General features: G+C 38.8%; 1 protein-coding gene and 1 long non-coding RNA gene across 10 annotated transcripts in view; one reads left to right on the forward strand and one right to left on the reverse strand.

Annotated features, from left to right (window-relative positions):
- The window catches only part of LOC799039 (uncharacterized), a 118,482-nt gene extending 104,337 nt beyond the window's left edge, over positions 1–14,145 (reverse strand). For 2 of the 3 annotated variants that reach the window (XR_012402206.1, XR_012402205.1), the window contains exon 1: positions 13,901–14,145. This is a non-coding gene — a long non-coding RNA (uncharacterized lncRNA). The remainder of the gene's footprint in view (positions 1–13,900) is intronic. The other variant, XR_012402198.1, reaches the window with a different exon arrangement.
- LOC137489472 (uncharacterized) overlaps positions 1–23,246 on the forward strand; it is a 205,072-nt gene that overhangs the window by 1,954 nt on the left and 179,872 nt on the right. For 4 of the 7 annotated variants that reach the window (XR_012402270.1, XR_012402271.1, XR_012402268.1 and 1 more), the window contains exon 3: positions 6,083–6,768. Coding sequence is in view for 1 of the 7 variants with exons in the window: in XM_068220448.2 (XP_068076549.2) it covers positions 6,083–6,744 (662 nt within the window). In the remaining 6 variants the exon portion in view is untranslated. Of the gene's footprint in view, positions 1–6,082; positions 9,111–23,246 lie in introns of those variants that run through there. The other 3 variants (XR_012402272.1, XR_012402273.1, XM_068220448.2) reach the window with 3 other exon arrangements.

The raw sequence follows: 23,246 nt of genomic DNA on the forward strand, positions 1-23,246 counted from the left end.
ATAGGACAAATAAAAAAATTCATCTGGGCCTTTTGAAAAATTCTTTGGTTTAAAATTTAATTCATAATGGTCTTAAAAATGTCTTAAATTTAACATGGTGACACGTGTAGAAACTTTGATTTAAATCTGTCTGAAAACGTGGATGCTCTTAATTTGAAATAAGCTGAATGAAATAGACACTAAAATAATTATGTATTTTAAAGCATTGTAGAGTATTCTAAACTATAATAATGTTGTTGTGGGACAATATGAGACAAAACAAACAAAATACAGTGGAACAATAACGTTTAGCATTGCACTGACTACAACTGGCCAACAAAGTAGTCTAAAAATTACTTTTGCTGCTTAAAAAATGGATTACAGCATGCTGATGATATGCAAACATTTGAGTGTAGAGTTCATCAGTATTGACTATATTCTTCACGTAACAGCAGGTGGCCTAGTGGGCCGCAGCTCACCAGTTGAGAATTCCTTCTTTATCAGATGAAATTAACTGTTTGAATTTGCGCTATCCAGTGGACACAATTGGAACAGCAGTAGCTTTTATTGAAAAATTGCAGTTCGTTTTTATACTCTACAAAATCATCTCGCAGGCCAAACTAAACCTGCTTGTGGGGTGGATCCGGCCCGCGGGCCGTACTTTTGACACCCCTGGTCTAAAGAGTTTTGCTTATTCAGTGCAGCTTAAGAAACACATGGTCAAAAAGTTGCACACAAGACATGAATGCAGCAAAACATTTTCTCATGTGCACAGGATGTTTTATGTCTGAATAATGTTTGTAAAGGCTGAGTGACTTTATACTGTTGTCTAACACTCCTACACTGCAGTAGGTGGAGTTGTAAATGTGTTGCGCTCCTTGTGTTTACGTAAACACATTGGTGGCAGCTGAGAGAAAAATTTTCATAAACATCTGGCAAAAAGCACCTCTGTGGCTTAAAATCTCATCTGTTATCCACTCTCCAGTGTATTCATGTAGCTAGTGTTGTTTTGAATGATGTTCTCTGTCTGACTCCCTGAATGAGAAACAAATCACTGGGAAGACACCGCACATCAAAGAAGGTGGAGCTCCAGGACGGTTAGTTAGCAGTATACCAGGGCCTCAAGTTTAGAAAGCCCATTCAATTGTCCTGTGTTGCATTTGTTATTAGTAAAGTTTCTTTACTTTTAGGTTCAAGATTCTTTCTAGTTTACTACATTTACTTTTGTTGAGTAGAATACAAAATTGTTTAATATTTGATGATTTAGGCAGAGCGACAGGTATTAAGTTTTACAATATTTACAAAAGTCTCCAGTTTTTAGTATGTGGTAAATCCTGATTGGATGCCTGCATTACTCCTCAGTGGGTATATATAAGTTGTTGTTCTAGCTTCCCCAGGACGCTGTGGCTACTCGGGAGTCCTCATGACAAGACCTGCCATCTCATTGACTCTTTAACCTTATGGTTTTGTTTTGTATTACTTATATCATGTAGTTAAAGTTTTGTTGTGATTATATCCTAAGTTCTTTATCTTCATTGTTATCCCTAGAGATTAGTTGGTTCCTTTAATTGCTTGATTGTTACATTTTATAATAAATAATTTGCATTCAGGCTATTTTGTTGGCTTATCTCTCTTTTATGGTGCGACTCAAGCAAGCGGGTCATAACACTTTGTAAAATGTGTCCGGTTGTATCTGAGATCTTGTCCTTTCAGTCATGACCATAGGTGAGAGTAGGAACCTAGATTGAGTGGTAAATTGAGAACATTGCTTTCTTCTCAGCTCCTTCACCACAACAGACAATCACATTAACTGCATTACTGCTGCCGCTGCACTGATCCATATTTTAATCTCACATTCCATTCCTCCATGAAAAAAACACAGATACTTGAACTCCATTTGGGCTAAGGACTCTCCTTCAAACTTGAGAAGGCCACCTATTTCCAGTCAAGCACCATGGTTTCTGACCTAGAGGTGCTGTTTCTTTCCCTGCCATGTCACACTCATCAGCAAACCGTCCCACTGGATGCTGAAGGTCCATGTCCTATGAAGCCAAAAGGACAACGTTATTTGCAAATGGCAGCTAAATAGTTGCCTGCACCTAAAATTCTGTCAGTAAAAATTATAATATTTTTGTGATCAGCCTCAAAAATAACACATTTACATAATAAAATGAATAAATAGATGTATGGATAGACATTGCAGTGGTGGAAGGGGAAGTAGGATGGCTTGTTCAACCATAAACCAAGATGGAGCTCTCTCAGGAGGGATGAACCAGTGTGCAAGATGTCTCAGACTGAATGTGTAATAGAGAAATAAATGCAAATACTTCCGCCCCCTGTGAGATCACAAAGGTTCGTTTATTGCGCATCCCACACTGCGCAGCTAAGGACCGTGGCCAGAGGCGCTGTTACGTTACAGCAGAGGGAGAAATGCCATCCTGCTATTTCCACAGAGCTTTTCTGTTTCTGTATTTGAGCTTCCAAATGACAAGACTCAAACACAGAAGTGCTTACAGTTCAATATTAATAATGTTCCAGAGAACTCTAAAATACATAGCAAGCATGATTTGACAAAACGCAGCTTCCAGAATCTCTCCCTGTTCAGTGCTGGATTCGACTAAAATCTCTAAAATAAGATGGAGCAAGGAGACGCTGTGAACTCTAAGCCACGACTTGTTAGTGTTTTTATTAGTTAAAATTGATCATAACTTGTACAGTGTCTAGCCTTAACGGTATGTTGTAACAAAGATGTAAACAACGGGAAATTATGTTCACCACCGCCATCGATTTAGCTACAAATCCATATTTATTAGTCAAACTGCTGTAAACACACACACATACACACACACAGATGCACGCACAGCAGCTGCGTCTCTCTGTGTGAGATGGCAGTACACAGGCAGCTATTCCATGCGTTTTACATCTCAGGGTGCTTTCACACCTGTGAATCGATTCAGTTGTTCCGAAACAGAGATTACAATTGTTACATTGTTGCTCTTTGCTCTTAGAGCGGTTCGCTTTCACACTGCAAAGTTTCTAATCGGACCAAAAGAGCTAAAACAAGTCACATGCGAGTAAACATCCTCACATTGGTCAGAGTGTCAGGGTTTATTTTGCAGCGTACCACTAAGCTGTCAGGAGAGGTGGTGGTTTGGTGGTGATTGACAGGGTGCGCGCGCGACGTGTCTGAGGAGAGACGCGGTGGGGAGGGGTGAGAAGGGTGCGCGACGATGCCTATTTGAGGACCGGGAGGGAGACGCGAGATTACCGGGAGATCATCACTCGTTTGCGGGCATCTGGAGACTTGCGAAACTTCCCGCCATTCTCATAATTCTCTCTTCATATAGCCGTAAGCCTATTACATATCCATAAAACACTGTGATAAAACCGCACTCAGATCGGATCGCTTTCTCACTGCAATCGAACCGCTCCAGGGTTGTTTCAGTCGAGGCGAGACCACCTCATTCAGGCGATCGCGGAGCGATTACTTTGGCGCGGAACAGATCGCGATTGCCCTATTCACATATGCCAAACGAACCGCGCTAACTGGGCAAACGAGATACGTTCCGAAACAAAAGTGTAGGTGTGAAAACACCCTCAGACAATGAAGTCGCAAATGATATGTTAACGATTCATGTTACTTACACAGGCATATTTCGGATATGCGTGAAAGACGTCGTGTAACGCATCGAGTTAAAAAAAAAAATACAGCAATGCTCTCTCCCAACTGGAGTGTAGCAGCAAAAACAATCAATCCAGGCTCACACAGGTATCATCCCACATCTTGTGCTTTATTCTGTCACCAGCGTCACCACAGAAAATAACTTAATCCGAGCATGAGAGAAAAATAAAAATAAACATCACTCCTGCGCACATGCACTTCTGTTACAGATACATATATTACAGTTCATACACACGCACACACATAACACACACACACACAATGGTACACAAACACTCCTTAAAAGAGCCGCATCCAATTTTCACACGTTACAGACACTTGTTGACTGACTGACTGTTTACACAAAACACGCGTGCTTGTCCGGGCGTGACGTGGAGCAGATCCGCGTATCGCAGCCATAGACTGTAAAATATATGGACGTAGTGTCAGTGACGTCACCCATAGGTTTCTAAAGAGCGCAAAAGAAGCCACAATTAGATGCGGCCAACTGTCACCATTTTGTTTGCGTGTCATCACACCCACCCCGGGATACCAAACAAGAGCAAAGAGGCGGAGAGTGAGCGGAGCTACAGACACGTGCTGGCATTTTGCTTGGACCTGGTTCAGACACACTTTACTTTGGGAGAACGCTTAATACTTTTATCACCTGTGACTCGTTTGTATTCTGACCTCTTGTGCTTGGTTGTATACTATATCAATAAAGTGTTTAGACTTTTAAAAACACTGCTGTAATACATTGAGCCACTAAACATTGTTCTTAGGACGTTTTTCAACAGGAGGAAAACGCGAATTACTTCCAAACACTTCAGATATAGAACGTGTTAGTTAATGTAAGACTATTGATGAAATCCAGCATAACACTGTATGACAACGCTTCAGATGACTGTTCTAGAGCCTACAGCTAATCAATTCGTTTGATTCTGGAGTGCATTACAGCTCTAAATATAAACATAAACGATAAAGGATCTTAAATAAAACAAATACATGTATAAAGATGGTATATAAGTATATAACTTTACTCACATGGGAAACGGAGACCACATGAATGGTTTGTGAGCACAATTAAGTGCACTTAGCATGCCATGCCGTCTAATAATTGTAGGAAACAAGTCCAAAAGGCAGTTGACTGTGTAAAGCCACATAAAACAACACAGAAATATGATAAATATGCCGAGTTTAGTCGCTAATCTGCAGAGGTGACGTGACGGCGACCAGCGAAACCTAGCTGTCACTCAAGTGGCCACTCCCTTAATTATGCAAACTTAATATAACTTAATATAAAGGAAACGGATGAGTTGTCATGAAGGGTAATATTAGCTGTATTAACCAAAATCTTTTTTTGTACCAGGTTGTAAACACCTTTTTTTCTGCTGTAAAGTTGACCATTCTAACAGTGGGCTCAATTGAAATTTGCTCTATTTTGGAGCCAGGAGCGGCCAGGACTAGCGGAATTTCGGATGAATTGCAGTTTTAGTTACTTCCGTATTGGCTTCCTGAGGGAGAGCAGGAGGTTGCCGCTTGATCACAGCACATTATGACGATGACCAATCAAAGTCACTTGAGGGCGGGCCTTTCAGAGGAACTAGGAAATATGACAGTCGTTTTCATGTTAGCTGAGTAGCTGTGTATAATCTAAGTGAAATTTATGAAAAAATATCATAATTTCCTTCAAGTGAAACATGAGCCCACATTGCTTTGCATCTTATTAACACAACCAAGCCTTTAAATTGCACACTGGACCACCCCTTTAATCATATCATGTGCTCCTCTTGAAATTAGCTTATAAAGCTTCACTTAGTTTGCTGAAACACAGAGAAAGTTTTGGCAAAATTAAGCCTCAAAATCACCCCAGAATGGATGTAAATGACTCAAACGGACCATAAGGGGAAAGATGAACATTCCAGCTTTTATGTAGATGTTGTACAGGTATCTCATTTCTGCAAGGCAAATATTCAGCTGTTACCCCAGAACTTTTTTTTCCTGATGTGTTTACCTGTCAGACACTGAATGAACAAATATTCCCTGTGTGCTTTACAAATTTTAGAAAAACATTCTGTTGTAATTATGAATATATACGGATAAAAACAGGCCATTTACAGCTTTTAAATCTATATCTTATCAATATGACTAAAATGACTTATGGTCAATTACGTAAGAAACGCTGAAAACCGAACCGACACAGTTTCAATTTACTATAACTTCTATGTTAAGCGGCTTTGGCACAATTTACATTGTAAAATCACTAGATAAATGAATCTGCTTAAGTGTGTACACGTTAATGGACCAAACTAAATATGATCTGATTTATTTTACATTAAATGTGCATCAAAATTACAGTGTGTGTAGCCAATGTTTCCAGTGTCTTTTCACTTTTGATGAGAGTTTTTAAGACTTAATGAAAACTAATGTTTTTTTTTTCAGACCTAATTGAAGAGAATGAGGAAAGTAAAGAGGAGGAACATCATGTCAAAATTGAGGAAAAAAACAATTTACAGACTGATGGTATTTTAAAAAGGAGAGACAAGAATCGTTTCACCTGCACTCAGTGTGGGAAGAGTTTCAGCCAATCATCACACCTTAAACAACACATGAGGATCCACACTGGAGATAAACTATTCACATGCACTCAGTGTGGGAAGAGTTTTATCCAATCGTCATCCCTTATTCACCACATGAGGTTCCACACTGGAGAGAAACCATTCACATGCCCTCAGTGTGGGAAGAGTTTTTACTGCTCATCACACCTTAATCAACACATGAGGATCCACACTGGAGAAAAACCATTCACATGCCCTCAGTGTGGGAAAAGTTTCAGCCAATCATCTCACCTTAATCCACACATGATGATCCACAATGGAGAGAAACCATTCACATGCACTGAGTGTGGAAAGAGTTTCAGCCGATCATCATCCCTTAATAAACACATGAGGATCCACACTGGAGAGAAACCATTCACTTGCACTCAGTGTGGGAAGAGTTTCAGCCAATCATCATCCCTTAATCTACACATGATGAGCCACACTAGAGTAAAAACCATTCACCTGCACTTAAACTGCAGTCACACTGGACTTTTCTCCCCATAGACTTCCATTCATACGCACGCAAATGTGTCAGACCGGAAAATCAAGTTCGTGCATCAAGTTTTGCAGTTCACTGCTTTGCAAAGTTCAAGCTTGGTGAACTCTGACCTGCGAAATCGTATCACTTAACTGTGTGAGACCAATCGTAGATCAAAACATGACCTCTCTTGACAGAAGTTTAAAATATTGACCAATCGCTCACTTTTTAATGTCTAATCATTTTGTTTAGTCCTGCCCCTTTTTGCAGCGCTGTACAACATAATTTTGCATGCTCAAACTCTAGTGTGACCACAGCTACAATGTGGGATGAGTTTCAGCAACTATTCATACCTTAATAAACACATAAAGACCTACACTGGAGAGAAACCATTTACCAGAGATGGGGGACTCGAGTCAGATGACTTGACTTGAGTCATACTTAAGTCACAAAATTTAGGACTTAAGACTTGATAAATATCCAAAAAAGACTCGACTTGACTTGGACTTGGCTGTCATGACTCGAGACTTGACTTTGACTTGAGTTAAATGACAAGTTAAAGTTAAATGTTTTTGTTAAATACACAACCGTTTGTTATATATTATGCGTTTAAAAACAAAGCAAAACCGAAAGTTCTAAGTCACACATGCGCAGTATTAACTGGATCTGGACTGAATCGTTTGGTTCAGAAGAACCGCTTTAAATTATTCATTTGATCGATTCATTTGCTATTCAGCCATCAGATACGATGAAAAATGGAAGGCGCTTCACCAAAAATAAAAGCCTATTTTACAGGTTTAAAGATTACAAACAAAACGGCTAATCAAAGTTTATACTATTTAGTCTGACTCAGTGCTTGCCACACTTCAGTGCCTTGCTTATTTTGTCATGTGCGCGCCGTGCCACTGCGCTGAGCCGTGCATCCGATGTGTGACACGCTTAAGAAGCATAAAGGGGTGCATTAAAGACACGTGAGTAAGCGTTGTGTCACAGTCACACCATCTCTAAATGTTTAATTCTAAACAGCTTTGAGGAGTACGGATGTCAGTTGTTTGTTATTGTAGCTTAGAAGGCAGAGCGAGCACTGCGGCGCATGCGGTGAGCGACTCACTTCATTAACACTCATGATCGCATTCATCTAATTTGCTTAAACTAAGTATTCTACAGTATGGCTATATTTTATAAGCAAGGATTCTGACACACCAACATGCAGCAAATGTTACAAAAGTTGCGTGTAAGGGAGAAACACATCAAACTTATCAAATGTGTAGGCTCATTGAATAACCTCAAAGGTGAGGAGTCTTTGACAGCTTGTGACATCATCTGGCACATTATCTGAGTACGTTTACATGGACACTAATATTCTGATTTTAATATGATTAAGACACAACTCTGATCAAGAGTCTACCATGTAAACAGTGATTTTTTAACATCTTAAAGGACCGCAGACACAAACTGCGGAGGAAACATTTATAGGCTGGTGACACAATGACGTTGATGGATGTATGTGCTATAACATGTAACTGGGAATCATGAATGTAACATTCAAAAAGCAATTCATGTAAACACCTGAATCATATTATTGTCTTATTCAGATTAAGGCAAATCATTAGATCATTGATGTCCATGTAAAAGTAGTCAGAAGTCCCAAACCCAGAAAAAAATGTGCTTCTGATTTTGATTACAGCCTTTCCACAGTTTAGTAGTAAGCTAATGTAATGTTTACAGCATAATGCAAATCTTGCATTTATGCTAATAAACAAATTATCAAAAGAAATATATTAATGCAATTCAAATATATAAAATATGAATTGATGTTTACTTTAAACTTATTATAAATGTATATTTATATTGTTCAATTATAATGATACTGAAGGTATCGGTTCAGGCACCGTTTTGACGTAAAAAGTATCGATTTAGCACCGGTCTCGAAAAAAAACCCAAGCGATACCCAACCCTACTCGTTACTTGTTTAAACTGGCTGCTAATATACCTACACTGTTAGTAATTAAAGCATTAGCCTTCTTTAAATAATCTACACGTTTAAATCTTGTAAATATGATTATTTATGAATATTTTTAGAGATATTCTGTTTTTATTCCTTTTTCTGTCATTTATTTCTCATTTGCTGTATATTTTATTAATTTGATGATGTCATCAGGCTAATGCATAGGCTATTTTATAGACATATCTAAAATGCTTTTGCATTCAAGTTTGCTTTGAACTGGAAAGAGAGAGAGAAGTAGATTTGACTTGTCAGTGGTGCACATATGGCTCTTGAATAGGTAAGAGAAAGTGGATGTACTTTTAAAGTTTTTTTTTTACTTTAACCAATTGAAAGTAAACAGTGTATAACATTGTCATAAATAATAAATAAAATTATTGTAAAAAATGTAATATTTTTATTTGTCGCATATAGGTAACCAATTATGTGATTTGGGTAAAGGGTGTGTTTCAATCCGGCTACCACCGCAAGTATATTTCAAAACTGTGAGAAGCCCTGATAGTATTGTATTTGTATGCTAATGTTTAAGGTTAAAAGTTTTTGACATGTTAGGGTTAAGTTTAATTAAAAAAACAAGAAACCATTTCAGACCATGGATCTTAAAAATCTGTAATGTGTGTGAAATAGGCTACATGTATTATCTAAAATATAAAGGTTCAAAATTGCCTTTAGAGTTCATTCTTAGCAATTCATATTATTAATGAAAACATTTTTTATTGGAGTTATTGAAATGTACAAAATGTATTTTAATATAATAATGTTTTTTGTAATAAAAGAAAAAATTATCATTTTGATTCAATAATTTTTTCCCCAAAAAATGTACCTGTGCACTATAAGATTGGTTTTGTGATTTAGGGTCTCATTTAATTAATAGTATGATATTTTAATGGCTTTGAAGTAAGCACACTTATTCCCCTGAGCAAAAACTCATCTGATTCACTAGTGATGAAAGTGTCATTTCAAATGACAGTTTATATACTGTGTGTGTGTCTATATATATGTGTCTATACATATTTACAACGACATTAAAAAAAAAAAAAAAACGACACTTTTTTTGTGTTTAAGCTGTCACCATTGCGGAGAACAGCAGCTGCTTTGCTTGGACTCTGACTCGATTGCTAATATTAGATTCTCTTTGTTTGTCAAATAGTGTATTGTGGTAAATATTGTATAATGAGAGCAACTGTGCTCTGGATAATTGACTCTCTGATGGTTAAGTCACTTGTCAAATCAGTAATTGGTTTTGACCTATTAAGTTTAAATAATGTTGTATCACAAAAGAAGCACTGTATTAAAAAAATGGAGCTCACCAATACTTTTATCAGATCATTAAACACATTGAACATCTAAAACACACAGACATAAAGAATCAGAGTATGCTTCTCAACTATGGTGAGGTTTTTTTTCCTACAGTGCATGCTGGGAACTATGGATGAATGTCGTATGATTCTCTTACCATGCACTGCAGCCAAAATAAAAAAAAAAAAAATCTCTAACCACTGCTGAGAAAGAAATGCTGATTATTAATGTCTGTAACTCTAAAGTGATTCAGATTCTCAATGTGTTTTAATATCACCACAGCTGAGAACCATTCTCTTGATAAACACTGAATTTAGTTTTTTATATGATAATCCATCATCTAAGCATAATTTCTTGTACAGTAAATCTTATCAAGAGTAAGAATTCACACAGGATCAATCATCTTGATCACATGTGCTCTCTTTATACTTGTCATTGCAAATAAAGAAAAATTAACCCCTTTTCTCCATGATGGTGACATCAGGCGAAAAAAAATATATATATATATATATTTTTTTTTCGTAAATGTAAATAACTAAAACGGTTATTTCTCAATAAATCTCATATGCCACTGTTATAAATTGTCCCGTTATAAAATGGTAAAATACTGGCAGTTGCCAGCAATGTACTGTTAATTTACAGTATGTTGCTGTAAAAATACGTGGACTACATTGATATACACAATACTCAAGGGAACTCATTTTGTTCACTGAAAGCAACTGCGTCAAATTGTCCAACTGCTGTATGAGTTTATGAAGTAAAGTGCTATAGTCTAGAAGCATGCTTATAATGACTACTTATTTTAGTTAATTAGAAAAGTTCAGTTTACCTTAAATGTCTTTAATTTCACATCAGCACACATACATGTAAAGCTGGAATTAACACAGGGAGATTCTGACTGCATCAGCAACTAAACAGCTGCTGTCTTTAAATAAAGAAACATGCAGAATAACATCAGCAGCTTAATGTTCATCTTTAACTCATACACTGGCTCTACTCTCCTCCACAACGGTGACACACCGAAGAAATTAGCTTCAGGTTTTACAGTAAAATACTGTTTTTTTCCCTTTATTTAACGGTAAACTACTGGCAGCTGTGGTCGCCAGCAATCTACTGTTTTTTTACAGTCTTTTTCCGTAGTTTAAATTAACAGTATATTACTGTTAAAATACATTTTTACACTGTTTTTAACTCTCACACCTTTAACCCTTTAAACCCCAGAGCAAATACTTCAGTTTTAGTTGAAGTGTCCACACTACTGAGTGTTCAAGAAACATGTAGCAATGATGTAGTAAATTAGTTAATTAAATAACTAATTAAATGATGATTGAAGATTAGCATTGAAGAAATGAAAAATTACTGAAGGGAGAAAACAAGAACAGAACATACAAAACTTTAGTCACAGCTTTATAATGAAATAACCTGAAGAACAACAAATGATTAAATCATTTAAATGATCAGCGGATGATTAAACAACTCTACAAACATCATCACCAGCTACACTTATTACTGAAACGTTTATTTTTGTATAACATCTACTAAAGTTCTTCTTGAGAGAAAGGTTAACATTTTATGTCATCACCATGGAGAACAGAGTTTGCTTTAGTTAGGCTCTTAGCCCTGTCATTTTTATCATTCATATATTTTGGCTGCTGTAATTGTTAAGAACTTTGTTTAAAAAGCTCTTTTGATGTGGCAAGCCAGACAAAAAACTAAATAAGATCTGGTGATGTTTATGTTGCTATTAAATGGCAGAGTCTGTTCTAATTTAATATAACATAATTTACTGCTCCTATTCAATGTTTAATCTATTGTTTCACATTATATGTGGCAATGATTTCTAGAAGTTTTTAAGAATATCTTGGACTAAAATACTGCTCTATGGTGTATTTAGCACTCAAACAGACATCAATAATCAGTGTATGAACCTCAATAATTGTGACAACTAACAAAATTAACAGTTTCAATCACAAACAGGCAACTGAAAGTCTAAACATAAAAGCAGAATAAAACGCAAATAAAGAAAACTGTTAGACCATTATACTACATTCATTCACACCGCAATGCATGCTGGGATATTTGTACTGTGCCACAACCAGCATGCATTGCAGCATGAAACATTTTAATTGTTACCATTGTTGAGGTACAAGGTCTGAGTGTGTCTTTGTCATAACTGAACTGTTTTTGTATGTTATGTCTTAACAATAATGTAATTATATAGGTATCTTTACTGATTCCACTTAATAATTAAATAAATTAATTTAAATTTACAACTAAGCATAAACTATTGCATGAGGTCCTTTTTCCAGACCTAACCAAAACATATATCAGATCAAATTTCAGACAAATAGATTAATCTATCTATTGACTTTCCCACTTTATTGCTATAATAAAAGTGTTTTGCAAACTCTTTATTACAGCATTTGGGAAGTCAAATTTAAGGAGTTCAAGGGTAAAGAGCCCAACCAAAACAGCCCCTGACTATATTACGGTGACACAAAAAAACATCTACTTTTCTGTTGAATCTCATTGAGAGTAGTATGGAAGTCCAAGCAGTCAGTAATACATGTGTTTGCTGTTATTTGTGGAGTTGTTTAATGATCCTCTGCTGAGACTGAAGGTGTTTTATTTTACTTGATTTTATTTAATGCTGTAACTCAAGTCACTGTTTGTGTTTTTGTTTCTTTCCTTCAGTAATTGTGATTATTAACAGCAGGTGTTCATCAGTGTCTGAATTTACTCATTAGTGTTCATTAACTCTGTCACGTGAACTTTATTAGTGAACTAGTGTATGGAATAGTAAACAAGGGCACAAAATGTGATTTCAAACACATTTCAAAACGTCAAATCTGAACTCTGTTAGCTCACAGTTTTCTGCTGTTGGTTAATTTCTCGAAAACAAAAATGTTACCCAGAATGCACTGTTTTAACAGAATATTACTGTTTTAGTGTAAAAACATTATTTTACCGTAGAATCTGACCGTTTTTTAACAGCAATTTTTTACAGTGTGGACTTCTGACAGAAATAAGGTCAATCAGGTAACCATTGAGCGAAGCTGCTGCTGCTTCTCTTCTGTTTCTGCTTATTAACAGCAGGTGTTCATCATCAGTGCTCAATCATCACTTAATTAACCCCATCATTGTCTCATTAACTTTAACTCTGCTGCTGAGTAAATTTTGCTCAATTTAGAGAGGGAACAAATGTTCTCTGAACTGAGTAAATTTTACTCTGAAGATTTTACTGTGAAATATTCCGGCTTAGGCTTCGGTCAATTTGGTCAAACAAACATATGATTGTATATGATCCTGCCCGCTCGACCAAGCGGACTCTCAGATTATGAATATTAATTATCAATAATAACGAATTATTATTAATCATTAACATTCTGGAATAATTTATTGTTAATTTGACCAAACAAACATAACCAGAGCTGCCACTCTTCCGAGCGGACACGGTAAAGATCTATTCATTTAGAAAAGGAAATTATTACTACTTGTGAAGTAGATTAATCGTTCATAAGTTTTAATCAGCTTATAATAGCTAGGCAGGGGAATCTGTCTTTCAGTGACTTTTTCTGTGAGGCAAACAATACAATTCATTTGATTATAATGGGATTTATTGACTAGTCAGACAGATAACGAACAAATGCACGAACATACATAAAACCTAGAACAAAGGTAAACCACGTGGAGATCAGCTATACGCGTCTATAGAACGTGTAACAACAAAGAGAAATAGTAAAGCGAGGAAATAGAGATTACAGATAAAGAGTGACAAAAGATTCAGTTCCACACACACCATTAAGGATCACCAAGATTATAAAAACAAAACACCTTTTTATAAATGGGGCACAGCTTATTTGCATAACTAAATATACCTGGACTTTAATGTCTGGGGTCTCTCTCTTTATGCGAGTCTCTTCCATCATAATGAAACTCCTTTGATGTCCTTCTTGATGCGTGGAGTTTGCAATACAATTCGGAGGAACGCGATCGCAACTTTAAACTGAGTATACTTTGCCGGAAAATAAGAAAACGTGGGCTCGGAGCCTTACGCAGGCACAGAAAAGCCTGGACCCCTAGAAGGGGCAACCTTTGGAAAGTTCTTTTCGGACGTTCTGCCACGATCCTGGGGAGGGGCAGCTTTTAACCTTGAGCTCTGTGACACTGCCCTCTCAACATGATCGACCAATGATTTCAGGGCAAAGTTTGACCTTTGTCTCGAGGCTGCTCATATGCAAATTTGAGTGTCTGCCTGCAGCCTGAGGATGATCTTTATTTCATTAAAGAATGCATGCCGTGTAAGTTATTATCATGCTCTATGCATCATGTGTTGTAAAAATGTCAGCAGCAGCTCATCGGTACCAGACATGGACAGGTACATCAACAATAAAAGTACATCAACATAATTCCCACACTTACATTATTTATGCTCTAAAAAGGCCTAAAGGAACCAGGCAAACGGGTTATAAGAGAGGTTATACAGGTAAGAAAAGTCAGAACTGAGGCCCCGTTTACACTAGTGCGTTTTAGTTTTAAAACGGCGTTTTAGAATGAAAACGATCCACGTCCACACTCGCGTTTTACCCAGCGTTTCTGAACTGCTCTCCGTCCACACCAAAACGCTGAAAACGCACATCACGTGACCACACACACACTCGGGCAAGCGCTGCAGCCCATCTACCCAGATGAGAGCTGTGCTAGTCGGACTTCTCATCAAGCATCTCCCGCTGGATCTAACCTCACTATATTTATTAAACAGAATATTTCATTCATCTTGTTGTCTTTATCCAACGACATATTCCCTGACTTTGGGCATTGGAATCTATTACTTGTTCTCAGGTAACGTGTTTTGGCTAAGCGCAAAGATAAGTTAATGATTAATGTAACCACGCCTATTCTGTATATTGACTGATCGCTTGCCTTTATTTCCTATAATGTATAAACTTATTGTATGTTATACTTTTATAATGGCCATTATCGATTATTAAAACTGATATTCAGCAAAAGAGAGGCTGTGTTTCGTATTTTCACTGAAATTGAAAGGAGACAGTTGTTATCGGCTCCGTTTTTTTATAAATATCCACACAGTGAAGATGACGCTCATGCAGCACGACGCCTCAACATTTCTGCTGTCTAAGTTGCCAATATTAAAATGAAAATAGGCAGTTCCTTAAATCATGTTTACATTTTATTGTTGAGAAAGTGAAACAATGTAGCCAGGGTTATGTGAATGAAGTTATAAAGTACACTGTTCCCTTTGAAGATTTACCCGTGTCCTCGGTATAGTCTGTTGTCCATATCAAACTGAGAAGAAGAGACTGCAGCCTTGATCAAACTTGCGATGTCTGAACTTACACGGAGAGAATGCAGGACGGAACTGTGTGTGTTAGGCTACTTAATATTCAGGAAAAGCCCCAATCAGAGAGGCGAATGTCTGCAGCCCCGCCTCCGTTTTCAGATGTCTCCGTTTTCCATCATCCACACTGAGACGGAGCAGCAGCGTTTCAGAATGAAAACGGCCTCTCCAGCGTTTTCGAAACGCTCCGTTTTCGGCGCTCGAGAACTCCGGCGTAGTGTGGACGGTTGGCATAACCGTAGCAAAACTTATGCGTTTTCAAACTAAAATGCATTAGTGTAAACAGGGCCTGAGATACAAGGTTTACAAAACATAACATTTTAGTTTTGTGCTCCTCCAGGGTTTCTGAGTTCATTTGCTTCTGTCGTAACAGCCTTGTGTGTGTGTGTGTTTGGGCAGGAATGCCTTGGAAGCTCTCGGCCTATCTCTCTGGGTGGCTCTGGATAACAAAAGGTGTCACGGATACCCAGACTTTGTGGCACCAGAAGTCGTAAAAACCACGCAAGAGACTCCTTAATAAAACCAATAAGTAATTTTCCCTGTGGGCTGTACGCTACATTACTTTTATCATCATTATTATTAATTTTTTTTATTTTAAAAATCTATGGAAAAAAGTTTACCCTCACATTGTATTACACCAGTTTATGCAGCAAACTATTTAGCAGTTGGTTTTTTAACGAAACTTAATACCTTAAGAACGCTGACAGCTCAAGAGGGCTATAAACGATGACTTTATATAGCATGGTGTGGTAATGCGTAACAAATTGAAATTCAATATTGCAAGTTGACACACACATTCACACATGCTTCTTTTTTCATTGCACAGTGCATTCTCAGCTACTAGGGTACTCTACAAAAACGCTTATGACTTAAATGAGCTGTTTCATTCAAGGGAGCTGTTTAAAACGGTGCAGTGCCGAGTAAGCTTGAGGAATGACTCGAAGACAACCTGTGGTTTTGGGCAAAAGTGGCTACCACCTATTTAGGAGATCAAACCTTTTGGATTTGTCATACAAGAGCCTCTTTATGAATGTGCAAAGTAACTGAGTGGAAAGCACAGTACATACTGCTTTTCCCCCACTGTCTTAGATGAAACTGTGTTTTGAATTTATTGTATTGTCTGTGTTTTGTAAGTATTGGATCTAGAGATTTTTTTCTTTTAGTGCTGAGTGATGAGCGTTGGGCAGTTGTGGCGCTGTGTCTTAGCTGGTCAAAGCACCTTTCTTGTAAACAGGAGATCTTGAGTTAAAATCCTAGCAGTGCCTTTGGGCAGCTGGTGGTTGTACTTCTGTCAGAGAGTTAAATGACAACCTGTGGTTTTGGGTCAAAGTGGCTACCACCTATTTAGGAGATCAAACGTTTTGGATTTGTCGTACAAGAGCCTCTTTATGAATGTGCAAAGTAACTGAGTGGAAAGCACAGTACATGCTGCTTTTCCCCCACTGTCTGTCTCGGGAACAGCAGGTCCAAGGTTTTAATCCAAACTGCACCTTTACCTCAGATTATGAGAGTGGCTTTATGATCTGAAACTCTTTGCAGGGCCAATAGCATTTGTTTGCACAAAAGCCAGATTGCTAAATGGTTCTGCACATCATAGGGCCTCGAAAGATGGTGTTTTATGGCTCTGTGGTGCAACGGACAGCTTATTGGATGTCTAGGTGGCTACTTTTCCGAGGGGACAGTCTGCCTCTTTTTATACTTTTCATGCTACCCATCAGAGTACTTTTGAACCTGGTGCTGTGGCTTAGTTAGTTAAAGTGCCTGTCTTGTAAACAGGAAGTCCAGAGTTCGAATCTCAGCAGTTCCTCTTTGCCAACTCAGAGTGCGGTTCTTGTACTGGGTATGATTGGACACTAGGGGCCTCATGTATCAACGCTGCGGACGCCAGGTTTCACGTTCAGAATTGCTCACGTTTGGATTTACTAGCGATGAAGTGATTATGAGAATGTGTGCAGCTCCACGCCAGCTTTATGGCTGGCGTACACACATTTCATGTGCGTGTCTGTTTTATTTCCATTGGTGACTCCTAGAGGCAGTTGTGTTAAATTTCTCTCTACAAAGTGTCTGAGCTTTGCAATGGCAGCTGTATGAGACGGGTTCAGAAGGTATATAAGGTTTCCATACCATACAGTTGACCAGCTAAACATTAAAGCACAATTTGCAGCAGTCGCCTGTTTTCCCAATGTAATCTGAGACTGTTAAGTGTACTGCAACATTTTACACCTATAAACCACACTATTTCTTTTTAAATTCACTCAGTGCGATGTTCAGACCCAACTGTGTTAAGCCCATCAGCTAAACTCTCCCACTCTATTTTTATTTTTTTTTTTTGTTAATTCCGGAGAACAAACTTGCAAATAACACCGCATTTCTCTGGTCTACCTCCGAAAGCAGCACCTCCAATTCACATTCTGTTCAAAGTTTCTCTTCTTGCTTGCTTTTGCCATTGCTTTTTTGTTTGGTTTTGCCAAAGTAGAGTCATTAGCATATTCATACGGGGGAGGAGGCAGAGAAGGGTTTTGTGCTTGTGCATGTTGCGCTCAGTTTCACGTTCATTCAGATGTACAAAAGAATATGCGTGAGATTCAGTGTACACAGTGTTTCATACATCTGAATGTTTTTCTGTGTACGCACATTTACAGCTTTGTGCGTACGTAATGTTTTAGTAAGATTTTCACGCAAGTCTTCGTACATGAGGCCCCAGAAGTTTTGTACCACTGTTGCGGTCGAAGACTAAAATGTGCTGCCCCTACAATAGGAACTCAAAACATCACTTTATGTGGCTCTGTGGCTCAATTGACTTTTAGGCTTGAAACGGAGGCATTCAAAGATTGTGGGTTTGAGTCCCACCGGAGTCTGACTTCATGGGCTTTTTCTTCCATGTCCTTGCAAAAAAACACGTTGCTCTTTCAGGAGGCTGCCCAACGCATTATGCTTTGTCGTTCTGTTGGATGCTGTCGACTTGATATTACAGCTAAGTGCTGGGATTGGATGTAATATAAATAGAGCTTTCAAAAAACACTTAACACATGAATAAAGATACTTTAAACTAAAGTAAACTCATTTTTTGCTTTGATCTTGAACAGAGGCAAGCACACCTGTCATGTTTGAGACATAATCCTCTAGACTCTAAAAGACCATGTTCATCTTGTCAGCATTTTCTGCATCCTGACGTGCTGGTTTTTGTTGTTGTTTTGTTTTTTTCTTGATCTTTTTTTTATCAGACAAGTGTGTAGGGGAAAACTACAAAATGCTGGTAAATTTTGTATCAAAAGCTAGCACCCCACCCAAATAATGTTTTTTTTTTTTTTTTAGATGTCTTTAATAACTGCTTAATATGTTTAATTATTGGGCCAGTGCATGTAAAGTATTTGTATACTTACACCGATGCAATGAGTGTCCGGCAGGCAGCAGTAGCTCTGTGAAGAATACCCACTGGGGCAGACCTGAGAAAAAGGAAGAGAAGAAGAGTTAGCTTTCGTAATGTATAGAAGTAGCACTGTTGTTGTGTACAGAGCTCTAGCGATATCTGTATCAGATAACAACGCGGGCTAAATAAAAGAACCCAAGTTCATCACACGCTTGTCTTCATCAAGTGTGTTACAAGTGTGTTAGAAGTGTGTTGTGCTGTTGTGGTGCTGTGGATTAGCTGGTCAAAGCACCTGTCTTGTAAACAGGAGATCCTGGGTACAAATCCCAACAGTGCCTAATGCTCATGTCCCAGAGATGCTTCTTCTAAAGAATTGTGAGCGTTTACGCAGCATCTCTTTAGCTGTCGGTTTCTTAACAGAATTAAAATCCTTAAAAACGCTGCTCGTGCAAGAGGGCTTTGGACGGTGACTTTATATCGCATGGTGTGGTAATGTGTAACGAATTGGAACTCAACATTTCAAGTTGAGACATTCACACATGCAGCGCTACCGCTGTATGGTTTTCATTTTCTTTTTTCATACAATCAATTGGATCCTCTTATCATCATCAGCTGCTGTTTCTTAGTTGGTCAAAGCGCCTGTCTAGTAAACAGGAGATCCTGCTTTCGTTGGTCGACCATTCTTTTCAGTGCTGTTGCCTAGTTGGTCAAAGTGCCTGCCTAGCAAACAGGAGATCTTGGGTTCGAATCCCAGCAGTGCCTTGTCTGAGAGTACCAGAAAGTGCTTCCTGTGGAACAGTGCAACAAGCGCAATGGATAGCGCATTGGACTTCTAGGCTGTAAACAGAGTCATTCAAAGGTTGTGGGTTCGAGTCCCACCAGAGTTGCAGCCAATGTAGGTTAAATGCCATCTAAGTGACAATTCATTTTAAATATTGCAGCAAAACAAAATGTCAAATATTAATAAACCAAAATACAAATATGTACTTGTCTTTGGCAGGTATTTAAAAGGTGTCACTGTGAAACCTACAAATTAAGTTTAAGTAATAATTTTAATAGGTTACAACTTAGCTACTTTATAACTAATAATAAATATGAAACAACACCTTAAGCTCTTACCATGTTTCTGTAGATGGTCTTCAAATGCAGTTTGCCAAAATCCTGTCACACTTAAAACACTGCCAGTGACTTGTTTTTATTTGAACACTTATGTCACAAAGAATTGTGAAAAGAACTGTTTGGAAAAACAAAAGGTCAATCATTTGTAATACAACTAATGGTGGAATTAATTAAGTTGTAAAGTCAGGAGACACTCACCCAAAATCGCCGTCTTTAAAGTGCACTGCTTATTTAAAATGCCTTTTTTTGAAGCTGTTCTTCTGTGGCAATCCCAGCCTGTTTACACAGCTGGCAGTTTTCTCCTTCATTATGCTTGATAAAGCTAATAAGGTCTTTGAGCGTTTGTGGACCTATGGGGATGCAACAATGCAACACTTGATCTACAGTAAATATTAGGGATGTAACGGTATTGTAAATACCGTCATACGGCAATAGCAATTTTTTTCGATACTACCGTAGTTGCATGACTCGATAAAACTATAGGTCTTCTGAGAAAATTTGCTCAGGCGAATGAAGCGAGGTGGCCGAAACTACAATTCCCATCAGCCCAGGCGTGGCCATCATCCTTTGCGGTCTGTTGTCGCTACAGATCCAGTAATGCGGAAATTAAGTGTGCTTCTAGTAGCGGGGATGAAAAGGAGCTGGAAATGATCGAAACCTAAAGCGGGTGGTATCGCCGTGCGCGTACTGAATAGCGGTGTTGTCGCGCACGTTCTGATCAGCTGTGTTGTCGCGCGAGTACTGTAAAGTGGGGAGGGGGGGTTGAGCACGCATACTCAAGAGCGGTGTTGTCGCGCGCCTACTGAAGGGCAGGACGGAGGTTGTGTCGCGTCGCGGGGGCACTTTTGATCATTTTGGAAGGGCACTTTCTATCCAAGACTAAAAAGGGCATGTGCACTGCACAGGTTGAGCCCCATGTGTGCACGTGCCTGCAAGTTGGGGAATACGACTAATAACAGTCATGGGGACTGCAGAAACACAGCACACTGTTCAGATTGATGCAGACATTGACTTGTACCGCAAAGAGACCTCTATCTCACTCATGGCTTGTCCTCTCAAGTGGGGGAAAGACAATGCACAACGTTACCCACTGCTGTCAGCCTGGGCCAAGTCATATCTCTGTCCCAGAAACCTCAGTCCCAAATGAGAGGTTTTTTTTTTTCTGTTGCAGGGGACATTGTAAATACCCAGAGATACCAACTTTTACCAGATTATAGTTATATGATAGTTATATGATAACCTATCTCTAAGTGAGTGAGTGAGTGATTAAATGTTGAATGTGATGAGTTTTCAACAATACTAAATTGAAACTTTATTTTTTTTTACATGGTTTAATAATTTTTTGTTATTAAAATTGAAGTTCCTGTTTCAAAGCTTACTGATGGCTAATTTGTATGTCATTGACACTTTTGGCACTTTTTTGGAGTATTTTCATAAGTTTTGTTTTTCCTGTAAATGATTCAAGAAATACCATGACATTCATACCGAAGTATTACCGTACCGTGAAATTCTGATACCGTTACATCCCTAGTCAATATTGTATAACTGGCAAAAAAAGCACTTAGGTGGGGGTGATGATAAAACTTTGTTTTATTATTGGAATTATGCATCTAACAGTTTATAAGCTTGTTTAAATCAAATCAAATCACTTTTATTGTCGCATCATCAGCACCAGTGTGCTATGATGAGTGAAAAGCTTAGGTGCTGGCTCCAGACAGTGCAAAATACAGACAGTGCAAATACAACGACAAAATAAAACAGCATACTCCTCAAAAAAAAAAAAAAAAAAAAAAAAACAGGACAGTGTAAAATTGACAGTGATATGTACAATGAATAGGTGTTCACATAGTTGTAGGCAGTATTGGTTTAAGTATGGATTGGTTAAAGTGCAGTGCATGCTACATATTGATGGTGTGCAGTGAGGGGTATGGAAGAGTCTGTGTGGGGTGTGTTAAGAGTTCATTAGCCTGATAGTGTGAGGGAAGAATCTTTCTTTCAGCCGCCTTGTGCATGAAACCATCAGCCTGAGGGTAGCAGAGAGAAAAGTCTATGACTTGGGTGGCTGGAGTCGCTGATAATTCTCTTGGCTTTCCTCATGCACCGCCTGGTGTAGATGTCCTGGAGGGAGGGAAGCTCACCTCCTACTACATGTCCCAGCAGTTCGCACAATCCTATGTAGGCCTTTGCGATTGCTGCTGGTGCTATTTCCATACCAGGTGGTGATACAGCCAGACAGGATGCTTTCCACAGTGCAGGTTTAGAACGATCGGAGGATGTGGGGGCTCATTCCAAACCTCCTGAGACGCCTGAGAAACTTGAAAGTGCTCTCCACTGGTGTCCCATTGATTGTGATGGGGGTGTGTTCTCTCTTCTCTCTCCTGAAATCCACCACCAGCTCCTTGGTTTTGCTGATGTTGAGTGAGAGGTGGTTTTCCTCATGCCACTGCGTCAGAGTGTGCACCTCCTCTCTGTAGGCCGTCTCATCATTATCTGTGATTAGGCCCACCACCATTGTGTCATCAGCAAATTTAACGATGATGTTGGAGCTGTGTTTGACTGTACAGTCATGTGTGTACAGGGAGTACAGGAGTGGGCTGAGAACACAGCCCTGTGAAGCACCAGTGTTGAGGATCAGTGTGGACGAAGTAATGTTGTCCATTCTGACCACCTGGCATCTGCTTGACAGGAAGTCAAGGATCCAGCTGCACAGAGAGCTGTGTAGAGCCTGAGCCTGGAGCTTTATCACCAGCTTGGCAGTCACAATGGTGTTGAATGCTGAGCTCTTGTCCACAAACAGCATTCTAACATATGTGTTTTTGTTTTCAGGTGAGACAGAGCAGTGTGCAAGGTGAAAGCAATTGCAACATCATTGGAGCGATTATTCCTGTATGCAAATTGCAGAGGGTCAGTGTGAGCGGGCAGTACAGAGCAGATGTGCTTTTTAATCAGCTTCTCAAAGCACTTGCTGAAGATGGGTGTCAGAGCAATTGGATGCCAGTCATTCAAGCATGTGGTTTTCGCTGATTTTTGTATAGGCACAATAGTAGCTGTCTTAAAGCATGTGGGAACTACAGAGAGAGCGAGAGGTTGAAGATGTCCTTGAAAACCCTCGCTAGCTGGTGTGCGCATGCCATCTGGGCACGTAGCTTTCCGGATGTTCACATGTCGAAAAGCTCTCGTTACGTTCGGTACAGAAACAGACAGTGTGCTGGCCTTTTCAGTTTCGGCCATGGGAGCGGCAGTGTGCGCGCGCTGTCCTGGGCTTCAAAGCGGGCGTAGAATGAGTTGAGCTCGTCCGGGAGAGATGCAGCAATGTTTACAGTGGTGGGTTTGTTCCTTTTAAAGTCTGTGAAGTAATTACGTCCCTGCCACATGC

This window comes from Danio rerio, chromosome 4 (genome assembly GCF_049306965.1).
Source record: "Danio rerio strain Tuebingen ecotype United States chromosome 4, GRCz12tu, whole genome shotgun sequence".
NCBI lineage: Eukaryota > Metazoa > Chordata > Actinopteri > Cypriniformes > Danionidae > Danio > Danio rerio.